The following is a 24,670-nucleotide window of genomic DNA, read 5'->3' on the forward strand; positions in this document are numbered from 1 at the left end:
ATGAACATATTTATACGTTGTCGTCTTTATTACCTTTATTCGTTAAAAATAAACTTTCATAGTAGGTTTGTTCCTGATGAGTGATTAATCAGAACTGATTGACCAGTTTATAAGAACAAGACTCAAGAGCGAGTCAACCCAGACTGAAAATTACCATCCGAGGCAAACTTGAGAGACTGCCATGATGCACATTAACTTATCAAATAACGATCCCGACTTTAATTTTTAAATATCGATCCCGCTTTAAAAACATCTGTAGAATTCTGAATGACTTCTCAGATGGCTCGTATATCACACATAGGGACACATAACACCTGTTTTTCATTATTTTATTTTAATAACTTACAACTTTAATACTACTTTTTTTCATATTGGGAATTTTTAGGTATAATTTTGGGAAAAACATGCACTTTTCAGCATTGGGAATGGGGCCGAATTTCAGCCCCAGAGAGACCCTAAAAAAATCCCTGCACTTATAGGCCCTTCCCAGACTTTGGCATGTTTTTCAAAGATCTAAGCCCCAGCTTCACCAATACATCTCATCACAGTACCAAGTGAGGGGAATAAAACATCCAGCAATCTGTAGATCAATGCATCATGCTATGCCCTAAAAATTCACTGATTGATCTTAGGCCATTCATTTTTTTATATAGACCCTCTAGGTCCTACACTACTGATTTCCATCTGAAATTTCTTGGCAACTGACTTTTATCTTCGTTTAACATTTACAACACTCTGTATATAGTTTTATCCCGCTTCAGACAAATTTGTCGATTACTGATTGGATAAAAGCTAATCACATGACGCCCTGAAATTTTTATTACGTCTCCGTTTCCATATTACGTCTCCGTCGAGGCGTAATATGAAAATTGGGCACGCAATTCCGTTCGAAGCGTTGTTATTGTAAATAAAAATGGCGGCTAAAAAAACGGTTAACGTAGGTAGTTTAAATTTCTTGTTACCGTAACGATATTTTATGTTGATTGTTATTGGATTAAAACTAATATTTTCATAATATGCACAAATATTTTTTTTATATTGAAAAAGGTCTTCAGTGGGATAAATTCGTTACACAGTCAGTAAGTGACCTAATACGGATTCATACAGGGTGTGAAATGGAAATCCGTATTGGGACTCGGCTTCGCCTCGCCCAATACGGATTTCCATTTCACACCCTGTATGAATCCGTATTAGGTCACTAACTGACTGTATAACTAATAATACTAAGTATCAAAGTAACACCCAGTCTTTGCAAAAGATTTTTGGGTCACAAATGACATTTGATCTTGTATAGGACCAAACCAAATTTTGCTTGACCAAAAATTTGTAAATGTAGAACCTGACTAGTGATGCAGGGGTCCTGGGTTCCAGGGGTTCAAAAATCCTCAAGCCCGACGTCCCGGACTAACAAATTCCGGATCCGGACTCGGCATTTAGAATTCGCCAAAGTCCTGGGACTTGGCTATGTTTCTTGTTTATCTTTTTTTATAAGTTAAAAAAATGATCGTAAAGCTAAAAATAAAGCAAATTCTCAAATGTATTAAGTAAAAATGTGGGTTTGTGGGCGTTAAAATACCCATAAAACATTACGAACGTTTCGAAAATACAATCCGTCTTTTTATTTTCCGTTGCGGTTAGACTTTTGCTTTTACGCAATTCCGCATGTTTCCTCCTATATGACAAACGGCAATGAGTTTGTTAAATTTCGGTTTTAATAGCTGTGACTTACAGCACATTCTAATTTCTGTTTATTGTAACAGATGGTTTATTAAGTAGTGAGTATTTGTAAAAGTTATTGTAATGTACCAGTAATCTATAAGTCTGGTACTGTGTTGAAATACTCATGTATGACTATATGACAGTTTATGGAGGAAAAATAAAACATATATTAATACACATAGTCTTTATTCATTCAATGCAACAAATGAAAATAAATTATAAATTTAATGATGTTTAGGTAAATATGGACTCTGAAATTTCTTCCTCGGACTTGCCTAAAATTTACTCTTCAAGTCCTGGACTTGACCATGACAAAAAAAATTTTGAACCCCTGGGTTCGATTCCCAGCCCTATCCTACATTTTTATTTTCTAATTTTCTGTTACAGACTTGATGCTGTTGAACACCCCTAGATATGCAGATGAAAGTCCTGCCAGAGGTTAATAAGAAATCAGGTTGTGTCTTTGTGGGCAAAGATGAAAGTAGAGAGGAATATAATTGTTTGGGCCAAGGATATCGGGCTTCTTAGCTCATTTGGTACAGCCCGTGACTAATGATGCAGGGGTCCTCATCCAGCCATACATTTTCTCCTTTCCTCCTGTTACAAATACTGTAGTGTACGTGTATATAATTTGGCATATTCAAAATTTAGCGCAATCAATGGATATGGAGTTGTTGGCGTATTAAATTATGAATTAGCGCTACACATGTTTGTGCCGTATATTGTATTTATAAATGAGTTCTTATCGGTATTCATGATTTAGTGCATCCTCGTCTACGCCAATGCTGTTTTAAAAAATATGAAAACCTCTATTTTAGGTACATATACAGTACTATAATTGGTTATGAAATAATAAAGAACTTGCTGCCGCAGCATAAGTTCATTCAATCACTGGGGCTTAAATTTTTGTGTTGAGAAAATACATCAGAAAATTTGTACCTCACTGCTCAGAGAAAAAAAATCACTTTTTTGTCTCCTAGGCACTAATTTTCTAACTGATTTATTTTCTCTACACAAGCCCCACTGATTCAATGTGCAGTGATGTGCAGGATTTCATAATGACAGTTGATTAGCAATTTAGCATTGTTATTAATTGGCCATAACGATATCCAAAATTGTGAATGAAATTTATCTTTTTGGTCAGTTAATCAGAATAAGTAGTTCAACTTACTGCAAGACAATAAACATCGGTAAAATGAAAAACAACAAAGACCTTTCTAAATATAAGCTGACTGCCTTTTGCATGTCCACACATGTATCTTTCAAACACGTGTCATCAAAATAATGGGACGATTTACTGCAATTATACAATTTCTTGGACAGTACAAATTATCTGAATGATAGAACAATCAAAGTTTTCCGTATTTACACGGTGCATACCTTTCTCCTGGAAGTTTATCTTTCCGGTTGAAATAATACCGCCATTTATCAACAAACCGTCGTGTTTTGATCGAACCCGATTCTGAAAGAAGACGGTTTATGATTGGATAAAATTTAGCATCATTGACTAATCATAACCTCTGAATTATTCTGAATCACAAATAGTCACATGGTGTAAACATGGTGCTTTTGCAAAGTGTGTCACAATCACGTTTCATTGCTTTTTTGTTTGTGACAATGTGAATTGACGTCGTCAGTGAAAAGATTTTGATGTTCGTGTTGTTATACAACATAATATTCACGCACTTGTAAGTTAATTCCTTTCTTTTTAAATCTTGTCATTTTTTTAAAGAAAAAAAATGTGTTTTTGAATATTGTTTCCCCAAGCTTTGGACTAAATTTGGGATATTTGTATCATTTTATTGTTTATAAAGTAATGTATTTAACTTTTATCACATCTTAAATTTATTTGCAGTAGTAGTTGCAGTTCATCATTCCACTTAAAACATGAATGCCATTATTTCCCTCTGCCACTTCTGTGAAGTACATGGCCCCCAGGTTTTGTTCTGCACCCAGCCTCTTCATCCTCTAGAGAGAACAACCTCCACTGATTCAGACGACACAGTAACAGGTGGACGGCTTGTCCGCTCATCATCCATAACAAACGAACCCACAACACCAACCTCTGCCACTCCAAAAAATGACTTTTGTGGGGTATGAATTAATTAATTGATTTATTGATTGGTTGATTAAAGTTGCAAGTCTATTAATTTTAAGAAAGATGAGCTTTATGGATTATATCTGTCCTTTTTTTTATTTTAAAAGATAAAAGTAATAAAGTATAAAGAAATTTACATGTGACTCGTTGAAAATAGAGGCATACATGTACATGTAAGCTAAATTGATACGTATACATTTAGTCAGTTAGCCTGCTTTACTTTAAAAGTTTTATTTGTCAACATCTGTAACATTTTGTATTAGATCATTTAAATCTTGGTCAAGTAAATATGCCTCCTTATTTTTAAGGGATGTTCGTCTGTGAAGACAGGATTTATAAGCAGAGATGAAGATGCTCAAGTAAACTATATCAGCAGCAAACAGCCCTATGACAGAGAAGTTTACAGCATGAGTAGACAAGCTTGTTTACGGTCACTTACAGGGGAGGTTTGTCACCATTCCTTTCATGACGATTTCTAGGAAGAGAAAGTATTAAATACATGTATATATTAATTTTTTTTAATTCACAGCACTATGTTTATTTTTTTCTGTTGAATGTTTTTTTCAGGTTTGTCTGGGAAATGATGGACCAATATTCTTTGGAAATGATCAGCAGGGCCATGTTTTGAGTTACACCTTTCACATAAATGATAGCCAAGCCAGAGGATTTAGCAAGCGATACAGTATTCTGGTGGTCATGATGGACAAAATCTACCTTCTGAATTCCTGGCCTTTTCTTGTTCCCCATCTAAAAACTGTCATAGAACACATTACAAAGAAAGCTAACATAGTATATGAGAGGGAGAAAGCAAAAATTCATCAGCAACCCCCACAAACCTCAAGGTGGAGTAAACCAGCACGGTCATTGATGGACCTGACTGATGATAAAAACATTTTTAAGATCCTGCATTTGTCTTTTGTGTGGATTCTGAAAGCTTGTGGTAATCGTATAACGGAGACTCTGCTAGAAGGGCCTCCGACTGAGGACTCCATTATAGATATGGAAAAACAAGAAGGTAATTTTTTTAAAAACAATCAAACCTCATTATTTCAAGCTCAATGGGATCAGATATTCAAAGTCTCAAGATAGGGAGGTAGGAATAAGCCATATTACTTTGATATATTTGTGTTATTCGATATACAGTCAATTCTCGAATTATCGCCATTCGATTCATCGCCATTTTCGCAATACCGCCATGATTTCCCCAGAACGTTTTTCCTGCTATAAAAAATTCTCTTTATAACGCCAAATTCGCATACCGCCATTCGCCACCCTGTTTTCATAACAAACGTCCATTTTTAAGTGTCAATTATCTCGATAATACCGCCACAGGTGCGTGTGGTCAGTGAAGCGCGGCTAATTGGTTGTGACGCTATCCCTGTTGTAAAGCATGTAAAGGCAGACAAGGTACATGCAATTAAGTAATTAAACAAGAATTAATAAACAATAATTTTAACATGAACTGTTATAATAATTTTGATTTCTGTTTATTAAAAATCATTTAGTCACGGCTTCGCCACGAAAGCGGTAATTGTTAAAGTAAGCCGATAACGATATATTATTTTGATGATCTCTGCCTTAAACGATGCTAAGTTTGCTAAAAATAAATAATTCTACAGTATAACTTGTGAACGTTTCATTATCGATGATGCCATAAACAGTGAATTTATGCAAGAATTCATTTTACATTCTATCGGCAATATATCACGACGATCGACCCAGTATTTTTTTTTTTTTTTATATTAGACGTGCAGATTTTCATGCATCTTTTTTCATAACTGCACATTTTGTTTTAGCGAAATTATACATAAAAAAATTACTTGAAGTATTTTTAAATTTAGAAATATAATTTTATAAACATGTTCATGTAATAATAAGAATAGAAATGCTAAATGGTATTTCTAAGAACGGTAACTCTACTTCTTGTTTCCTAAAAATGGGAAATTCAATTCATCGCCAAATTCGTTATACCGCCATGATTTCTAAATTACAGAAGGTGGCGGTTTATCGAGAATTAACTGTATCAGTGTTAGAGATACCAAAATTCAAATGTTATTGTCAAAAGTTATTAGATCATTGTTTTATTTACAGACAATTTTTACTTTTTTATTGTTTTATGTTCTATTCTTCCTTGAAACACATTAGGTTTCTTAGAAAATTAATTGTAAATAAGTTATTATACATGTAGAATCAAATACATGAAAGTCAAAGAAGTGAACTTCACATCTCTTACAGAGATCACCGAGGAAGGTTTCTGCCTGATTTTCAGTAAGAAAATTAACGTAGATGATGTAGAGGACAGTTCCAGTAGAGAGATTACTGAGAGCCTGGGGGTAGAGGAGGAGGAAGAGGGGGGACCCGCCATATTAAACATCAGACATCTTATGAAGGTTTGACTATGTTTTATATGTCTTGAACTGCTCTGGGACATTTCTTTGTAAGATGATCAGAAGGTACTTATAAAAATAAAACTCAGAAGTATAGAAAAATATGGGTTTTAATGATCTTTGCTATTAGTATATCAGGAAAACCAAACAATGCATTATTACATTGGTTTATTATATTGAATTTCATAGTGATTATGTACTTTAGTATACCTTCTGTTATAATGAGGCTAAAGTGAAGTAAATGTTACTCTGTATTAAACACAGTGTATACTAAAGTCAACAAAGGTTGATCAAGAAGTAATGGAAAAGAATAAATGCTTGCACATGCTGGATATAGGACTCATAAATCAGGTGCACTGTAATAACTGAGTAGCTACATTATGATGTACGTTGTAGATTTTAGGTGAAGATAAATTTCATGTTCTGGCACATCATGTTGTCATCGGCAACCAGATCATAGTTCGGAGCTCTCTCAAGTCTGTTGTCAAATCTCTCCTAAATGTACTCAAGGTAAGAAAGAAGAAAGATTTGAGTTAGTATTTATTATTCAGATGCTCTAGCTTCATAACAAATGCAGCCATTTTTCCTTACCCTGTTTCGTAACTTTAATTACTTTATGAAGTAAATTGTAATGCAGAGATCTAGAGGAGGCAAGATTTGAGACAACCAAAACTACTTCATTTAATTCATTATTCACTATATGCATCCTATTGAAAATATTTCAACTTGAAATATTTGGTGCCTATAAATCTGTTTTAGATGGGTATTCACTGTTTTAACCTCATTTTAACCATGATCACGGTAACAGAGATGCATTGTTAATTGTTGCAGAGCCTGCTGCCAAAGGGTTGCTGTAGAGTGATCCCCTATAGCCAGGTGTATGAAGAATCCTGGAAGTGTAACTTCCTTGGCCTGCCACCAGAGGTAGATCTTCCTATGCACATCATGTCAGATGAGACATTTGTACTGGTGGAAATCAATGAACAGAAATCAACAGAGGCACAGTCGGGGGAAGAGGAAGATCTGCTCAACAGACTTGATTTCAACATGGCCAGTCCCAGAACATTGCCAGACAAAGGTGGCTGTGAATTGATCTTTATTTTTAAATTCTTTAAAAATTACTTATTGATTTTGTCCTGAATACATGTATTAAGATGAAGCATGAATGCTGTAAAATAAGAAAGATATTCTCATTGATAAATTCTGCCTGGTTTCATTACATTGAGGGATTCTATCTCTTTCAATCAGTATATTTATGTTTTAAACTGTAGTTTTAAGATTGAATTTTATGCAAGGTGACAACACAATTGAGACAGAACAAGTTTAGGTCAGCTTTCTGGTTGTCTTCCAGTTGTCTTGTAGTAACAGTGCACCCTGTGTTAATAACATTCCTATTTTTCAGCTCCCAGTGCCCTGTACAAAATGGAACTTGCTATTCAGAACAATGATCTAACAGATACTGTGGTGGAACATTATCTCATCTGCCTCAAGGAGGAATGGATGAAGTAAGTATTTCAAATTAGACTTGAATTACAGTATTTTAGATTCCTTATTTTATGCAAGTGCTGATCAATTTTAGTGAAATGACTAGTACATATAGCCATCAAATATGGAAAAAAAATTACGTCACAAGTGGATTGCTGATCAAGATGTTTTACATGTTACATCAGCATCATGAAATTGAAAATTGGTGTATTAATTAAAGGCTAAAGCAATAGAGATAATTGTAGATGAATGTTTAAAACATATAACTTTATAATGTTACTTCATATAATTAAAAAAAAAAAAAATCTTTTTTCAGTAAAGTGAAAGTGCGATTCAAGTTCACAAAAGCAGGTGGAAGTAGGTCTGAGGAAGACACCAAGAAACTCCTGCAGGTGATTGGTGCAAAAGAGGAAGACACGCCCCTCCTGAAGTTCTGGATGCAAGGACTTAGCTTACAATACAGGAATCACATCTTAACAACTTCAAAATCATCACGATGATAACAGATTAGTGAAGAAAGGGGACATTATTCTGATTAAGATTGAAGTTATTCAGCTGTGCTTTCCCATAATCATTTGTGCCAAACAATTTCATCAATATGGATTTAGAAATGTGACTCAAAAACTATTTGAAAAGCATTTTTTATGCCATGGACATTGTCTATGATTCTTAGTTGACAAATGCAAATGCATTTCTGTTTTTCATTTTAATCATTTTCTCTCATGAATTTAGAAATATAAAGCCTATGTTTGTGAACGTGCAATATCATTTTATATTTTTCAAAGTCATTGAGTTGTTGATTACCAGGTATATGTGTAAATGTATATAAACTGTATCTTTTACAATGAGGAAAATAAAATTGCTCAAAACAATTTGCTTTCCTTTTGAAAAATAGCTTCATGGCTTTAGGAAATGGAGGGGGTGATATATGGAATACTGTAGAAAACTTTGCTACTCTATGCTTGTGCCCCCTCAATTCTAAAATCTTAATAATGACTTTCCAACATACCTTTTCAATTATTGCTTCTTGGGACATTGGGTATGCAAGTAAAAAAGTAGGTCAACGTGACTTATTTTCTGAATTTTACGTGAGATTTTTATTTTAAATCTTTCAATCTTTAGTTTTAACTATGTGCTCTATATTGTTACAGATCTTTAAAAGTCTATGAATCTTGGGGATGATTCAATTGATAGGTAGGTCATAGTGACCTACTTCTCGAATAACAGTTTTTCATGTTCAAGTCTTTTTAGATGATATATAAGAGACTTTAGTTTGATCATCAAACCTCCTCAGTAAGCATCTTGAGCTCTATAATTTTACATTCATCTGGGTACTAAAATTAGGTCATAATGACCTTACTATTTAAATTAATTTTCAAATTTATTTTGGACATGGTGAAGCTAGTGATAATTAAACATAATTGTTCAGTAATTTATTTCAGTTGATATGGCCTCAATGCCCTCAAGCTTGGTTCTGAAGTTTATGCATGTTTGAAGACTATTACAAAAAATAGTACTTTGGCGCAGTGATTGTAGACCATTCTAAACAAAAATAAATTATTTTTAGCTCACCTGAGCGGAAGGCTCAAGTGAGCTTTTCTGATCACGTTTTGTCCGTCGTCCGTCCGTCCGTCTGTCTGTCCGTCCGTCCGTCTAGCTGTCCGTCTGTCTGTCCGTCTGTAAACTTTTCACATTTTCGACTTCTTCTCAAGAACCACTGGGCCAATTTTGACCAAACTTGGTACAAAGCATCCTTGGATAAAGGGGAATTAAAATTATTAAAATAAAGGGCCAAAACCCCTCACAAGGGGAGATAATCAAGAAAAGACAAAAATAGAGTGGGGTCATTAAAAAATCTTCTTCTCAAGAACCACTGGGCCAGAAAAGCTGAAACTTATGTGGAAGCATCCCTGGGTAGTGTAGATTCTAAATTGTTCAAATCATGACCCCCAGGGGAAGGGCGGAGCCACAATGGGGTATCAAAGTTTTACATAGAAATATATAGGAAAAATCTTTGAAAATCTTCTCAAGAACCACTGGGCCAGAAAAGCTGAAACTTATGTGGAAGCATCCTGGTATAATGTAGATTCTAAATTGTTCAAATAATGACACCCGTGGGAAGGGCGGGGCCACAATGGTTTTATATAGAAATATATAGGAAAAATCTTTGAAAATCTTCTTCTCAAGAACCACTGGGCCAGTAAAGCTGAAACTTATGTGGAAGCATCCTGGTATAGTGTAGATTCTAAATTGTTCAAATCATGACCCCCAGGGGAAGGGCGGAGCCACAATGGGGTATCAAAGTTTTACATAGAAATATATAGGAAAAATCTTTGAAAATCTTCTCAAGAACCACTGGGCCAGAAAAGCTGAAACTTATGTGGAAGCATCCTGGTATAATGTAGATTCTAAATTGTTCAAATAATGACACCCGTGGGAAGGGCGGGGCCACAATGGGGAATCAAAGTTTTATATAGAAATATATAGGAAAATCTTTAAAAATTTTCTTCTCAAGAACCACTGGGCCAGAAAAAGTGAAGCTTATGTGGAAGCATTCTGGGGTAGTGTAAATTCTAAATTGTAGGAATCATGACCCCCGGGGGAAGGGCGGGGCCATTATAGGGAATCAAAGTTTTACATAGAAATATATAGGAAAAATCTTTGAAAATCTTCTTCTCAGGAACCACTGGGCCAAAAAAGCTGAAACATATGTGCCCATGGAAGGATCATGGGGTAGTGTAGATTTCAAAATGTCTAAATTATGATCAGTGGGGTAGGGTCACCGACAGACCAGGGGATGCACAATTGGTATTACAAATGGGTGAAATCTGTTAAAGAACAGCATGGTCAAAGCTTCTCAGGTGAGCGATGTGGCCCATGGGCCTCTTGTTATGTTTTTTTTTTGGGGGGGGGGGGGTCCCATGAGTACATTCAGTACTTTGATTCAGTAGGCTCATGTCTCTTAATTTTATTCTACACTGATTTTTTTTAATTGTTAGCATAAGTATTGTGAGTTAAATTGGAAACTTCTGATCAAATCGTATGCAAATAGATTTTACAGGCCTAGCTATTGATTTTCCAACTTTATCAGAACATCAGTTTTTGTTTTATTTGAAGCCGTGTCTTTACTTTCTCTTTGGCGGTTGTAAAATCGAAAGTAAGATGTGTAAACGTTGGAAAAAATGTCGAAGATGAATAAACGCCTTCTACGAGACAGATTAGCGAATTGGGAGTCAAGAAACAACCCATTGACGTCCTTGTCAACAAAACAAAAGGATTTATGCATACAGTTATCGTCAGTAGTGAATGAGAGACGAATTCCGACAGACGTAAGACGTGTCAAACTTTGAATTTGTTTTTACTTTTATTTCTGTCAATAAAACAGAGTATGTTCTATTTTCTGTTTAATGTTTAATAATTTTTAAATGATTTCTGAGTTTTTGCATCATATTTAACGAATCAGTCCTTAATTTTTTTTTCTCCACAAACCTTGTAAGTAAAGTTAATTATCCACTGTACATATCTTGCAAAATATTTTCTTCAGCGTATATTCTTAATTTAAACATTAAGTCGTTTTTATCATCAGCTGCCAGAGGAAGATGGACATTCTGCAATACCTCATCAATCAAAAGAAATAAGTCAAGACCCAAGTGTAGGGGAAGAATTCCAGAAAAATGCCCCACCCGAAAAGGCCGAGACAGCACAAATGGTAAGATGACCATAAGATTAAGAAAAAAAATAAACTATATAAATAAGTATAACCAAAAAGGAGGAAAATTGATATTGTAGTAAGTTAAATTTCATTTGAGTTTCATTTATTTTATGCAGTTTTTATCCTGGTACTCTGACTTGGAAAGAGACATGGAGAAAGAGGAAGAAGCACCATACAGGTGAAGTAGCACAGATACACAATAACATTTGATGGTGTAAGTTGTAAAGAGTACACTATAGTACAATCAATTATAATACAATCAAGTAGAAATGAATGACACATTTATTGTCCACTTCTAAAGTGTTCCCATAATTAGGAAGAGTTCCATATAAAATTTCAAAGAAGTATTACAGACCCTAAACCGTGCTACTACACCTCAGAAACGAACCGTACCGTTCCGTGCACAAAGCGTACCGTACCGTGAACAAAGCGAACCGTTCCGTGCACAAAGCGAACCGTTCCGTTCACAAAGCGTACCGTACCGTCCACAAAGCGAACCGTTCCATGCTCAAAGCGTACCGTTCCGTGCACAAAGCGTACCGTACCGTCCACAATGCGTACCGTTCCGTGCAAGAAACGAACCGTACCGTTCTTTGGTTAATTATGCAAACCACGCCCCCAATGATTTTTGAACTGGGCAATGACCAAATAAGTCATTTTGGTTTATTTTTCGCAATAGCGCCCGTGAAAAGAGGAGGGAGTTTATGTCTGGCTGTTCGAAACATCTTTATCAAGTATCATGCATCTGGGCTTTCAACTGTGAAAATAAAGGAAACTACTCGAAATAAACAACTTCAAAACAACTAGACAGAGTTTGAGACGATTCCTTATATGCTATAAATTAGATCAACTCGTTGTGTTTGTGATCAAAGGTACAGTACAGACCACGGGATTTTCCCGCAAAACACGTGGCACCGTGAACCTCGAACTCGATGTCGGCATCCTTGATGTCAGCGATCATGGACACCATGTAACAAGGTGTATCACAGTTCCCCTTTACCTATCTGATAATAAATATTTTCATTTTCTTTATTTGAGCAAATTAAATCAACTTCTTTTTGAAATATTTGTTGTACTTAAATATTCGTAGTTAAACTATGCAGATGTTTAAACTAATTTCCTGGTTTTCTTGACTTAAGATTTTAATTAAATCATTGAATCAGATACGTGATCCTTTTTTGCCGTAAGTGTGCATTCATATCTAGTTCATATCAGATGCGTGATTGTACTAATTAATCATTAATTTTGTAAGAATTTTAAAACATATATGAACTATCTAGAGTTAAAAAAAAACGTATTAGACTCGCACATTAATTCTGCTCGGATAATTACTCGGCGAATCATTGATGCAGTTAGACTTACACTGAAAATCGGTAATTGTGTCAAATATGGATTAAACTATTACATGCAGTAAATAGGAAGATTTCTACTGAACGGATAGAGATGATAATCTGACTAATAAAATTGTGATCAACTTACAAGCTGCATACAAAAAAAAAAAAAAAAAAACAATCTGCGAAAAATTATAGATATTATTAGGTTTGTTACACTGTACCCCCATCCCCTTTCATGAAAATAATACGAATTAGCAGGTTATACGTTCTTTAGAAGTGTGCAAAATGTTACGTTGCTGTAAATTAAAAAAAAAAAAATCATAATCTACAGGACACCTGCTTATTTGTGTCTGGAAAAGGATAATTTACAAAAATAAAATGAAAATAAAAAAGACAATGATTTTTCTCAATCCTCTTTCAAGCCACATTTTGTTTGATACCCCCCCCCCCTTTCTAGAAGGCGATACTAATTAGCTACTAAAAACTCATCAAAAGTCTGCGAATTTATGTGACGCTATTGTACATTTTTTTTTAAAAAGTAAAATGATAATTAAGGGATTCATGCTTATCTAATTGCGTCTGAAATGGATATTTTAGGAAGAATATTTCTAATCAGTGTTGTGGTGAAACCGGGAAGATGAGTTTCGCTGGATGTCAGTTGAGTGAGTTTTAAAAATGCATATACACTTAATGTGGTCAGAGCTAAATAATTTGAAAGGTGTGTTAACACACGGCACCCCTGCCCTCTGGCTGTGACCCAGTATTTTTAAACAGGTGTGAACTGACCATAAGAATGTTTCAAATCACAAGAGAAATTCTTTCCGCGTAAACAGACTCTCAGGGTCACCTAGCGTCATGCGATTTTGACTGACAAGTGATGCACAAGGATTTCGTGCATGTGCCGAGAACGAATGCATTGCGCAATAGTTGTAAATAGGTTGAGTTTGAACGAAAGTTGTGGAAATTAAATAGCATCATAGACTGATTAAATGTGACTTTGGCGATGTAAATAAAACGGAGAATGAGAATAAATACATTTTTTTTACAGATTAAGAAACAAGGGGTTGCATCTCTCTCTCTCTCTCTCTCTCTCTCTCTCTCTCTCTCTCTCTCTCTCTCATTCACAACATTGTACATGTATTTACACACTTATTTACTTATTAAAATAAAGAAAAACTTATTAAAATAATTACTTGGACTGAGAGGATTTTTGAAAACATAATGCTAGTTTCTGAAAAGAAATGTTTTCTGTTACAAGAAAAACGCCCGGAAGTCATTTTATTGATTCCGAGTTTCTGCTCCGATTTTCGTATCTAAATTCAGAATAATCAAAGATTTTCAGAATAATTAAAGATTTACATAAGAAAAAAGAAAAAAGATTTACATAAGAAAAAAGAAAAAAAAAACAGACAAACAAGTCTTCTATGCCCTGTAAATTATTTTTATATTCTTTTTCTTTATTTTTTTTTTTTTATTAATTACATGTAATTTGTTTTTGTCTACTGATATTTCTCTTCTAAGGCAGATGTTTAAACACCCAATTTTATGTTAACGCCCCCAAAATCTACCTGATTCAAGATCAACAATTTACCGACAGATCTACAATTTTAAAAATAAGAAACAATGTACATTTCTTATTACTAAGAATAAAAATATAAGCGCGAATAGTCATATTTTTTCTATAGATCAATCAATTAAAAATAATTTATATACGTGTGTAGTATTATGTAAAGAACAAGTATATATTCAGTTCTGTTAAAGCTATATTTTAAAATGAAAAAAGAATATTATGTACATGTATATATTTTTTCTTTTTAAAACGCAGCCTCGGCATACGTAAGAAAATACGCACGGAAATATTTACCTTCTATATATCAATATATTTACAAATGCGAAAAAGATCAGTGGGACGATGTTTATTTCCTTTCATTTTTTTCTTATTTCCTCCATCACTGCTGCAGTGTAAATTAATATTTAGAATTGAAACCGAGACATAGCATACAAGACTATGATCGACACAATAACATACATGTAATAAAACATTTAAACTTCTCTAATAAATAGAAACTCATTGTTACTTCAATTGATATGAATAATAAATAAATTACATTCTGTAATAACGGAAATAAAATTGTAAAATTAGCAGCCAATCAAGAACCAAAGCTAACAGGCTCCGCCCACTTCATTTGCATACCGTTTCCCAAAGCGTACCGTCCACAAAGCGTACCGTTCCGTGCAAGAAGCGAACCGTACCGTCCACAAAGCGTACCGTTCCGTGCATAAAGCGAACCGTACCGTCCACAAAGCGTACCGTTCCGTGCACAAAGCGTACCGTTCCGTGCACAAAGCGAACCGTTCCGTGCACAAAGCGTACCGTACCGTTCACAAAGCGAACCGTTCCGGTCACAAAGCGTACCGAACCGTACCGTGCAAGTGGTGTAGTAGCACGGTTTAGGGTCTGTAAGTTTTTTAAATATTCCTATCTAAATATTTTACATTTTACGTGTTTAATGTTTGCATTCAATTGAATAATATACTTCTGACATTTCAGACACTATATAGAAGAGTTACAGGGTTACCAGGACCAATGTGACGGAGTACTAGGGGAGGTAACCACAGCCCTTACCTATTTAGAAGGATTACAGAAGCAGTATGTCAGTGTATCCACCAAGACCAATGCACTCCATGAGGCTTGTGAGCATCTACTGGCCGAGCAGGTGAATTTCATACTACTATTATTTGGTCAAATTAAAGAATTTGATAAACACAATATTCAGTGAATTATTTCTGTTTTACATCTTATTTTGCTCTGTACACATGCAACATGAGGCTAAATCATTATGTGCAGGATGTGATTTTAGATTTTTAAACAAATTGTTCCATTTCAGACAAGACTGATGAACACAGCTGAGAATATAAGTAATAAACTCTCATATTACAATGAGTTGGACAGGATCTCCGGTGTAAGTTGATTTCATCATATGCTGGGATTTTGAAAATAGTGCATGCTTGTATTAATTAAAATGTAAAAGAAGTCTTTTTTACCAAAAGTTTCCAATTGTACAGTATATTGATGTTTAGTGAAATGACTTTTGTGTGAAAGTTATAAAATAATCAGAATGTGTTAGTGTTAGTTTAGTTTCTATATTATTATTTTCTTCGTTTAGAAATTGGCCTCTCCAACATTGATGGTGACAAATGAATCCTTTGTCCCAATGCTGTCCAGACTAGATGAATGCATTCTTTACCTAAAGAATAGTGTAAGCAGCTAGTAAAACATGCATCTATATTATTTTGTAAATTGTACCGGTATATACCTGGTATATTTGTCTTAGCCAGAATTTAAACACTTAGAAATATAATTTCAGTTATGTACATAGTCAATTATTGTCATCTTGAACTCCATTTGACAGAGAAAATATTTCATGATATGCAGGATTCAGGACATTTTGGTTATAATCTAAACTAAAGAAAAAGTGATTTGGGCTTCAGCTTATCCATGTAATGTAAGATATCAATGTTTGAGATAATGAAGTTAAACTGTACTTTGATTCAAAGTTTACTGGATTGTCTTGCAGCCAAATTATAAGGAGTCACAGACCTACCTGGCGAGATTAAACCAGTGTTTGTCTCGAGCCCTGAATCTCATGAAGTCACATGTCATCAACATTCTGCAATCTGCGACCCGGCAGGTGCAGGAGAAAAAGGTAAAACACATGTATAAAGGTATGGCTATTAAACCTTTGTATTAAGGATCCAATAAAAAAGATTTCCTATGTTTATGTAAACTTTTGAAGATTTTATCATGTAGATGGATTTATTATTAACTAGTTGTAAAATTACAGTACTTATAAACTGTATGTGCATGTATTTGGACTTTTTTTTATAGGATACCACCCAGCTTGGTGACAATGCATTTACTTTGTTTTATGGAAAATTTCGAGCTAATGCACCTCGAGTGAAGGCTCTTGTAGAACAGTTAGAAATTCGATTGGATAAAAGTCCTGAGTAAGTTTACTTATACATGTAAAAGGAATATTATAAATATGATATCAACAGAATGTATTATATGAACTTAATTTTAGTGAAAGGCATTTTTTTCTCCATACTGTGCCAAATGGTCTTTGAGGTGACTCATATCATTTACCGGTATATGTATTGCACATTTAGGGGTACCAGGTAAATGTTTTTCAATATTTTGATCCTTGCTATGATAAATCATTGGTCATTTAGTTTGTAATGTCTTGTCAACTTTTATATCAGATATAACCAGGCTCTAGTGGACTGCCAGCAATGTTACTTCACCCAACGAGAACAGCTGTTAGGACCCAGTATTAGTTCTACTATCAATGATCTCGCCACAAAACACGCTCGGGATCACTGTGCTCTGGTGAGTTCTGAAAAGTAAACAAAACATACACTGTAAACAATGCCTAAGCTGTAAACAACACCTAAACTGTAAACAGTATTTTTGCTATAAATACTGTCAGTAAGATTTTTATAAATGGAGCTTTAAAATTATCACAAAATCTGAAAATTATTTAATTTTATAACTTATACAATTGGCTTTTTATCACTTGTTTTATATTTATTTTATTTCAGATGAGAAGTGGTTGTGCCTTTATGGTCCATGTTTGTGAGGATGAGTACCAGCTGTATTATAATTTCTTTACCAGGCACTCTCCTCTCCTAGAGTTAGTACTATTGCATCATTTAATGTCAATTTAATCTGACTGAATCTATATAATTCAATTAAAAATAAAACACTTTTACTTCAGAATTGAAGTAAAAGTATCTAAGCATGAAATGTAAAGATTTTTTTTGAGACTTTGAATAGCAGATCCAGCAAATTTTATTGAAAAAGTCCATCTCAAAATTTCTTATAAGCCAGACCCCCAACAAAGGTGGGAGACAAATAAATTTCTACACAATATTTTTTTTGCAATTTTGAATATCATTAATAGAGAAAAGCAGTTTTACTACATCAAGTATTTTCTTGATAAATAATATTTACATGTACTGGTAACAATTCTTGATGCTTGTAGCGAGATGTTGGAACGACTATGCAACAACCTCTATGATGTCTTTCGACCACTCATCATTCATGTCAACCATCTAGAAACCTTAGCAGAACTGTGTTCCATTATGAAAGTTGAAATGTTGGAAGAGCATGCACAAGCCTATGGTAATGAATCTTACTTCACATAAATTACACATACATGTATATACGCATATATATTTTTTCATAACTTTTTATGTGAAATATTTAAAAATAATAAAAAATGGAAAGAAGTAAATTTATTCAATTTTTTGTATTTTGATTTTAGCTCAAGAGTTGTCCTCCTTTGGTAATGTCTGCCGACAGATGTTGATGGACATGCAGGAGCGTCTAGTTTACAGAACTTATATTTACATTCGATCCGACATCCTGCAGTATTCTGCTGCACAAGGGGACCTGGCTTATCCTGAAAAGCTGGAGATGATGCAGGTATAAATGCTGATTATTTACCCTAATAAGCAAGAACACTGCAGACCGTTAATGAAGTTAGAGTAGGCTCCAATATACTAAACTTACTTTTATTACTATGCATGAGATGTCCTTGAGTCTTGTATATAATTATTTTTTGCTTGGAAATGTTTTTTACATCCCTAACCATTTATTTCATTGTGTACTTATGAAGGATATTTCATTGCAAAAATCAACAGTTGCTTTCGAATGAGATGAATCACTACCGGTAAATAAATTTGTTATGAATAATAGCTGGTTTAATGTAGTTTTAAAAATATTTCTTTTGATAGTAACACACAGTAAGTTCTGAACTCAAAGGCATGTAGAAATATAAATATTACTCCATTTTACATGAAACAAGTTGTATCATCAATTAGTGAAGTTTTCCTATTAGTCCTATTTATTGCACCCATTTTTCAGAGTATTGCTGAGAGCATAAAAGCAGGGGAAACCAAGGGACACACTAGGACCCCCTCCTCTTCCTCATTAAAGGGTCACTCCCGGTCAGCGTCCAATGCCTCCAGCACCAGTCAGGAGGTGGCCGAGCTTACAGAGGCAGGCAAAAATCAGGCAGAACCAGCAGGTACTAAATGTTACTCATAAAATCATACAGCAATTTCTTGATGAATAGAGCTAAAACAGGGTGAATGTGTATGGCTGAAATAAATTATTTTGTAACTTTAATACTAGTACATGTATATTGTACATTTGATTTCATGAAATATGGGTGAACCCAACTTAAGTTTCATTCATAATTTGATTCAAAAAACTCTATTGTGAAAGACCTCTCATAGCACTAATATTTCTTTACATCCGTAATTCGTTATATCCGAAATTTGTAAAATTTGCTTTTAATTAAATTTATATAGTGCCTTGCCAGTACTTTGGTAAATTCTCTAATTTTTTTAAGATAACTTCGTACCTGCCAAATCCGTGACCTTCGGAATGTGAAAAATCCAACAGTGAGAAGGACACTGGTCACTCTATCCAAACTGTACAGGTTTTACTGTATTGTACATTTGATTTCAGTGAAAGATAGGACACTGGAACCAAACTGTACAGGTGTATTGATGTAAGTATCTTTACAGGTGTATAGATGAAAGTATCTGTACAGGTGTTATAGTATTATAGCACTAGTACTCTTTACAAACTCCAAGGTGTATTCAGAACCCTCTTTTTGCACACTAAAATTTGATAAAATGGTATTTTTTTGCAGTTAGGGTGATCCGCCTATCTAAATTCAGATTAGAAATTCACAGTTTATTACACAATTTGTAAAAAATTAATTTTAAAGGTAAATTTTATAATGTTATTTACATGTATCTATGGAAGTAAACAACAGTGATTTCTATTCACTGATACTGTGTTGTGTTTGATTATTTTTCCTGGTAAATGTGGTACGCACCATATGTTGAAAATCATATAAATAAGCTCAATACTAACACCTTTATAAAATATATTTTTCTCAATATCCAAAAAACATTTTGTAATGGTGTAGAGAGGGTCCTTAATGTTAGTAACTGAACAGGTATAACATGTATACTTCAGTGAGAAGGACACTGGTCAGTGACCATAAATTTTAAATGGATGGAGCTTGTGCTTTCATATTTGACATGTGTATTTCATGTGACAAGAACGTTCTTTGGGTACCTACATTTCTGACACAATGACCTTGACATTTAAGTTTGACATAAAACTGGCCAGCTTTGTTTAAGTAACTAATCTGATTATGAATATAAATCAGTTCATGTACATGTAAATGAGAATGTCCAAGTCTACTGTAAATATACATTGCATGTTCAATTCTGTTATAAATACTCAATGCTAAAAGATGAAAAAAATTTGAGTTGTCAATGTTCTTGCAGAAAACCACATTTCAAGGACTTTCTCAGGAAGCCCTGCAGTCCTGCATCCAGTCTCTAAAAATAGCAAAGGAAGGAATTACCAAGAGGAAGGTAGAAGCCCTAACACATTACTTTTACACTAGCACTCAAATTTTTTTGCAATTTTTTTAATATGGCTAAAGTAAGAAACAGTGTGATGTCCATGTTCTGTTTGAAAACAAATTTCATGCAACATTTAAAGTTTTGTTGACTGCATTTCAGAATTCATTCAAATACCAGAATTTTATTTTTATTTTGTTGACAGACACTGATGGATGGACAGCTATTTCTGATAAAACACCTTTTGATCCTTCGAGAACAGATTGCTCCTTTCCAAACTGATTTCTCTATTAGAGAAACATCATTGGACTTTAGCAAATTGAAAGGTAAATAAATAGCATACAGATATGAATATTTGTTTGAGTTAGGCTGGGTTAAATGCATGGGTTCTTCATTGAGGTAGCAACTACAATGAAACAATACACTAAATATTATGCATCCTTCTATTACATATGTAAAGAATTATCTCTTCATGGGTAGGAACAATAAATCTTCTTAAAGTTTTAGTTACTATTTCTAGATTTTTCATAGAACGCTAGATATTTTTGGAGGATTATAACACAAGGTTTTTTGCAGACTTTGGCAAAATGAAAGGTACTTTATCACCCATTCATGTTTTCAAATGTTGTCCTTGGTATATGGTTCATTTCAGTGAGACAAATTACATGTACATATATATCTGTTCATTCGTCCATTGTTCTTTCTCGGAGAAATATTACTGGGTACAAGTGCATGATGTGTCATATGTTATAAATTGTCTCCCTTTATCTGTCTTATCAGGGATTGTGTCCCCTTTAATTCTCAAGGTCTCTGTCAATATTGCATGAACTGTTGAGATTGTATGTTACATTTATGCAGTCTGGTCATAACAGATATTTCACTGTTATATGTATGGAACATTCCTGTCTAGATGCAAAATTATATTTTGGGAAATCCACTTGTGAACATACGCTGAAAATTATATCCTAAATTCTATGCAATCCCATTTCTATGGAAAATTTAAAGTTATAGAAAGTGTCCTTATTTTTCATGAAGAAAGATGTATAAAATATGGCTAAGGCATAGGTAAAGGTGCAATTTAACATTATATTAGGAGTACCTGACACTGCAATTTCAAACTTGTGTACATGTAAAACCAAATAATAAACATATATATCAAAAATTTTTAATTTAACGAAGATTCTTAAAAACATGCTTGCAGTTATATGTAAAACCTGATTTATTGCTGAATTACAATCAGATATACTGATATATTATGAAATTAATTTTTATTGGAATTTGGCAATCAGACAGCCATATATTATATACTTACAGATGCAGCAAAAGGCTTGATTCAGAACAGTTCAAAGATGTTCACGTTTAACAGTAACAACTCCCTGCTTCACTTTATCTTAGAGGTCTGTATATGCAATGGAGTTAAACAAATATTAACTTACCAGTATGCTATAGAAAACATTTCTTTTTTTTGTTTTTGCTATTTAATTTTTACACTCTTTTAAAGACAGAATAAAATTGTAAAAATAAAAATTTTATGATATAAAGTATTGATACTACATGTACTTTGAGAGAAAACTGACTTGATTTTTTGTTTGATAATGTGAAGTACCCACAGTAATATTTTTTATTTTGCTCAGGGCACGCCTCATGTAATGGAGCATTTTGTGGATTCCAAGAAAGATGTGGATTATGAACTGAAAATTACCTGTGAAGAATTTATACATCATATGTCAGACACCTTTACAGAACCTCTCAAAACTTTCCTATCAAGGGTAAGTGCTAATAAATTTGAAATTAGAATACATTTGTGCAGAGTTAATATCAGATGTTTATTACTGAAGACTGTAGATTGCATTGTATTTGAAAATAAGATGTACATTGTACATTGATTGAGGGCTAAAATACCACTTTGAGTTCATTAAAAGCCTTATAGTAGTTTAAGAAGATTTATGACCCAAAACACATAAATTAATTTTTCCAGTTTTTATTTTTAGGCATCTGTTGTTATAAACATGAAACAGGAGGAAGGAATCAAAAGCGTAACTCTGCGGCAACAGCCATTTGCGACACCAGAAAAATTACATGATGTCGTATCAGAGACGTACAAAAACATCAAGTCTCGTCTGCCCACCATACATAAAAGCATGCAGCTCTATCTTGCAAACAAAGATACAGAAACCATTCTTTTTAAACCAATAAAGGTATCTAATTTTATCAAGGCTTACACGCACATAGGTAAACTTCAGTATTTCAACAAGATGGGGCCTCATGTTTTGGAAATAAACCATACAACAATCAAAATTAATGCAATTTTTAAAAATCTTTCTCTCTACGGGACATCAAGCAGTCAAACTTGTAATAAGCATTTAGTCCTCCTTCTAAATTACAAAATTTATGGGACTAGGCTAGGGGGTTCAAGAGGTACGTGGGTTGGGCTCTATTAGTCATATAATGATAGTATAGTTTAATTCATAAACTAAATAAAAATTGCAAACAAAATGACAGTTTCACTTTGCATGTTCCTCTTTAATTAATGCGAAGTGTTAGGACAAAAGATATATGTTTGAAAATTAGGAGAAGCTGTTTTGATGTATATGTGTTTTTATTTATTAGTATTCTTTGTGCTTGATATTGTAGGTGAACATTCAGGCGGCATTCCAGCAATTGTCCCAGATTTTGTCAGAAAATTACACTGAAGAAGATAAACAGATTGTGGCCAATCCTAGCCCAGAACAGGTAATCCTCACTCTCAGTACAGATGGGTCGCCCATGTGGCGCAGTGGTTAGAGTGGGACGTGGAGGCTGGTACTTCGGATGAGACTGTATAAATGGAGGTCCTGTGTCACACTAGGTGCTAGGGGTGGGACGATATACTGATACATCGATACATATCGATATTTTCCTCTAAGATACGATTTACGATACAAGCATTCAAATATCGCGGCTTGTACGAAGCGAAAAGATGATGTTGATTATTGAAAACACACTTTAGAACTAATAAGTCGTTGTTTAGGGGTAAAATGTTTTCACTTTTAAGCAGCCTCGGAAGATTGGACAAGAAAAGTTCAGTATGTAATGCGTGCTCTACACAGAAAGCATCGTTTCCAGAGTATTTGATATTATTAATTGTTAGTCCATCTCATATTTTTTTTGTAATCTCAGCTTTGCTACAGACTTTCAGCAATTAATAAAAATGTAAATGTGATGTTTTTAAATGGTCAGTGTTCTCTGATGTCAACTATTTGTAAACAACTTCATAAAAGGAATTTGTAATAATAATATGTACATGTATTATTGTTTTTATAAAGTTTTAGTGAATGATATTGATGAACTTCAAGTATTAATTTCAAAGCACACATGATTTTATATAAAATAATTTGTTGATTTAATGTCAAGGCAAAAAATGAAATAAAATACTTATTCTTTTGAATAGTTTTATAATTTATCATGTTGATTGAATGACAAGACAAGAAATGAAATAAAATACTAATTTTTTAAAATAGTTTTATAATTTATCAAAATATCGAGATATGTATCGTATCGTGCCAATATATCGAGATACGTATCGTATCACAAGATCTGTGTATCGTCCCACCCCTACTAGGTGCTAGCATGAAAAAGATTCCTCACTGCTCAATGGCCCTGAGTGCAGAGCATAGGACAAAATTTGTAGCTCTCCACCGGCAAGTGGTGACGTCTCCATATGAGTGAAAAATTCTCAAGAGGGACGTTAAACAGCATACAATCAATACAGATTACCCCTGTGTATCTTTTTAAGTTATGAAATACATGTAATTGAAAATTTTACGTAAATTGTTGAGTCCAATGAAACAGAATATTTATTAATTTTTTTTAAAGGCATAGTTTTAAAGACTTTTTCTTGTGTGACCACTCACCAGGATAGAGTGTACATGTTTTCTTGTTAGTGTTGCCAGCGTTTTTAGTGGAAATGTCTTTTTTCCCCTTGATTTTCAAGATTTCGGAGCCCCCTTTATCCTTCATAGTATCAGCGCCCTTTGTGAAAATAAAAATGTTTAAAACATCACTTCATATTGTAACCCACATTTTCATTATTGTGGTTCAGCTCTATAACTCAATTTCGCATTTTATTCATTCTATTTTGTTTCTTTTTTCAGATAAACTTGCTGATATCAACTTCCATGCGATAGTTCTTCGAATCAGCAACACAGTTTGGGGAATTCATATTACCTGATAGTGGTTTCATTTGTTGAATATGATATTGGTGATAATAATTTAATTACAGAATATTTATGTATGAAAAGAATATTTATGTGTATAGAAATGATAAGAACAATTTTACTTGTAATTATATACATTGTAATTATATTCTTTGTTACAGATTAAATTATTAAATGTTCATAGAATACTGAAATAAAGATGTTCATGAACTTAATTTTATAATAGATTTTTTATTGCCCTTTTAAATGTAATTGTCTGGCCCCAAAATAATAAAAATCTGTGATTT

General features: G+C 33.7%; 2 protein-coding genes across 4 annotated transcripts; both read left to right on the forward strand.

Annotated features, from left to right (window-relative positions):
* The first annotated feature begins 3,251 nt into the window (after positions 1–3,251).
* Positions 3,252–8,561, forward strand: LOC134254677 (folliculin-like). Of its 3 annotated transcripts, none has more exons than XM_062737214.1 (9): positions 3,252–3,411; positions 3,581–3,813; positions 4,126–4,263; positions 4,385–4,832; positions 6,053–6,207; positions 6,601–6,714; positions 7,036–7,282; positions 7,607–7,709; positions 8,006–8,561. In XM_062737214.1, the coding sequence occupies exons 2-9, from the start codon at positions 3,607–3,609 to the stop codon at positions 8,187–8,189; spliced, it is 1,596 nt and encodes a 531-aa protein (XP_062593198.1). In that variant the 5' UTR covers positions 3,252–3,411; positions 3,581–3,606; the 3' UTR covers positions 8,190–8,561. The 3 variants fall into 3 exon arrangements, with proteins under 3 accessions (XP_062593198.1, XP_062593200.1, XP_062593199.1); XM_062737216.1 differs by having other exon boundaries at positions 3,587–3,813; XM_062737215.1 differs by lacking the exon at positions 3,252–3,411 and having other exon boundaries at positions 3,568–3,813.
* Positions 8,562–10,842: 2,281 nt separating this feature from the next.
* Positions 10,843–24,598, forward strand: LOC134254676 (conserved oligomeric Golgi complex subunit 3-like). Its single transcript, XM_062737213.1, is given in 23 exon segments — positions 10,843–11,018; positions 11,276–11,398; positions 11,518–11,579; positions 15,287–15,452; positions 15,624–15,698; positions 15,903–15,995; positions 16,314–16,442; positions 16,625–16,743; positions 16,999–17,125; positions 17,338–17,429; positions 17,781–17,920; positions 18,063–18,223; positions 18,665–18,848; positions 19,160–19,244; positions 19,307–19,316; positions 20,110–20,199; positions 20,393–20,513; positions 20,764–20,781; positions 21,502–21,584; positions 21,822–21,956; positions 22,179–22,385; positions 22,822–22,920; positions 24,321–24,598. Coding segments are annotated over 23 exon segments (2,499 nt in total). The 5' UTR covers positions 10,843–10,871; the 3' UTR covers positions 24,354–24,598.
* Positions 24,599–24,670: the final 72 nt, after the last annotated feature.

This window comes from Saccostrea cucullata, unplaced genomic scaffold (assembly GCF_032062105.1).
Source record: "Saccostrea cucullata isolate Sc308-1 unplaced genomic scaffold, CSIRO_AGI_Scuc_v1 ctg3091, whole genome shotgun sequence".
In the NCBI taxonomy this organism is placed as follows: domain Eukaryota; kingdom Metazoa; phylum Mollusca; class Bivalvia; order Ostreida; family Ostreidae; genus Saccostrea; species Saccostrea cuccullata.

Bases quoted from the DNA above. Each gene is read 5' to 3' on its own strand.
- LOC134254677 (XM_062737214.1), top strand. From the start codon at position 3,607: ATGAATGCCATTATTTCCCTCTGCCACTTCTGTGAAGTACATGGCCCC. The intron at 3,814-4,125 runs GTATGAATTAAT...CTTATTTTTAAG, and splicing joins CAAAAAATGACTTTTGTGGG to GGATGTTCGTCTGTGAAGAC. The intron at 6,715-7,035 runs GTAAGAAAGAAG...TAATTGTTGCAG, and splicing joins CTCTCCTAAATGTACTCAAG to AGCCTGCTGCCAAAGGGTTG.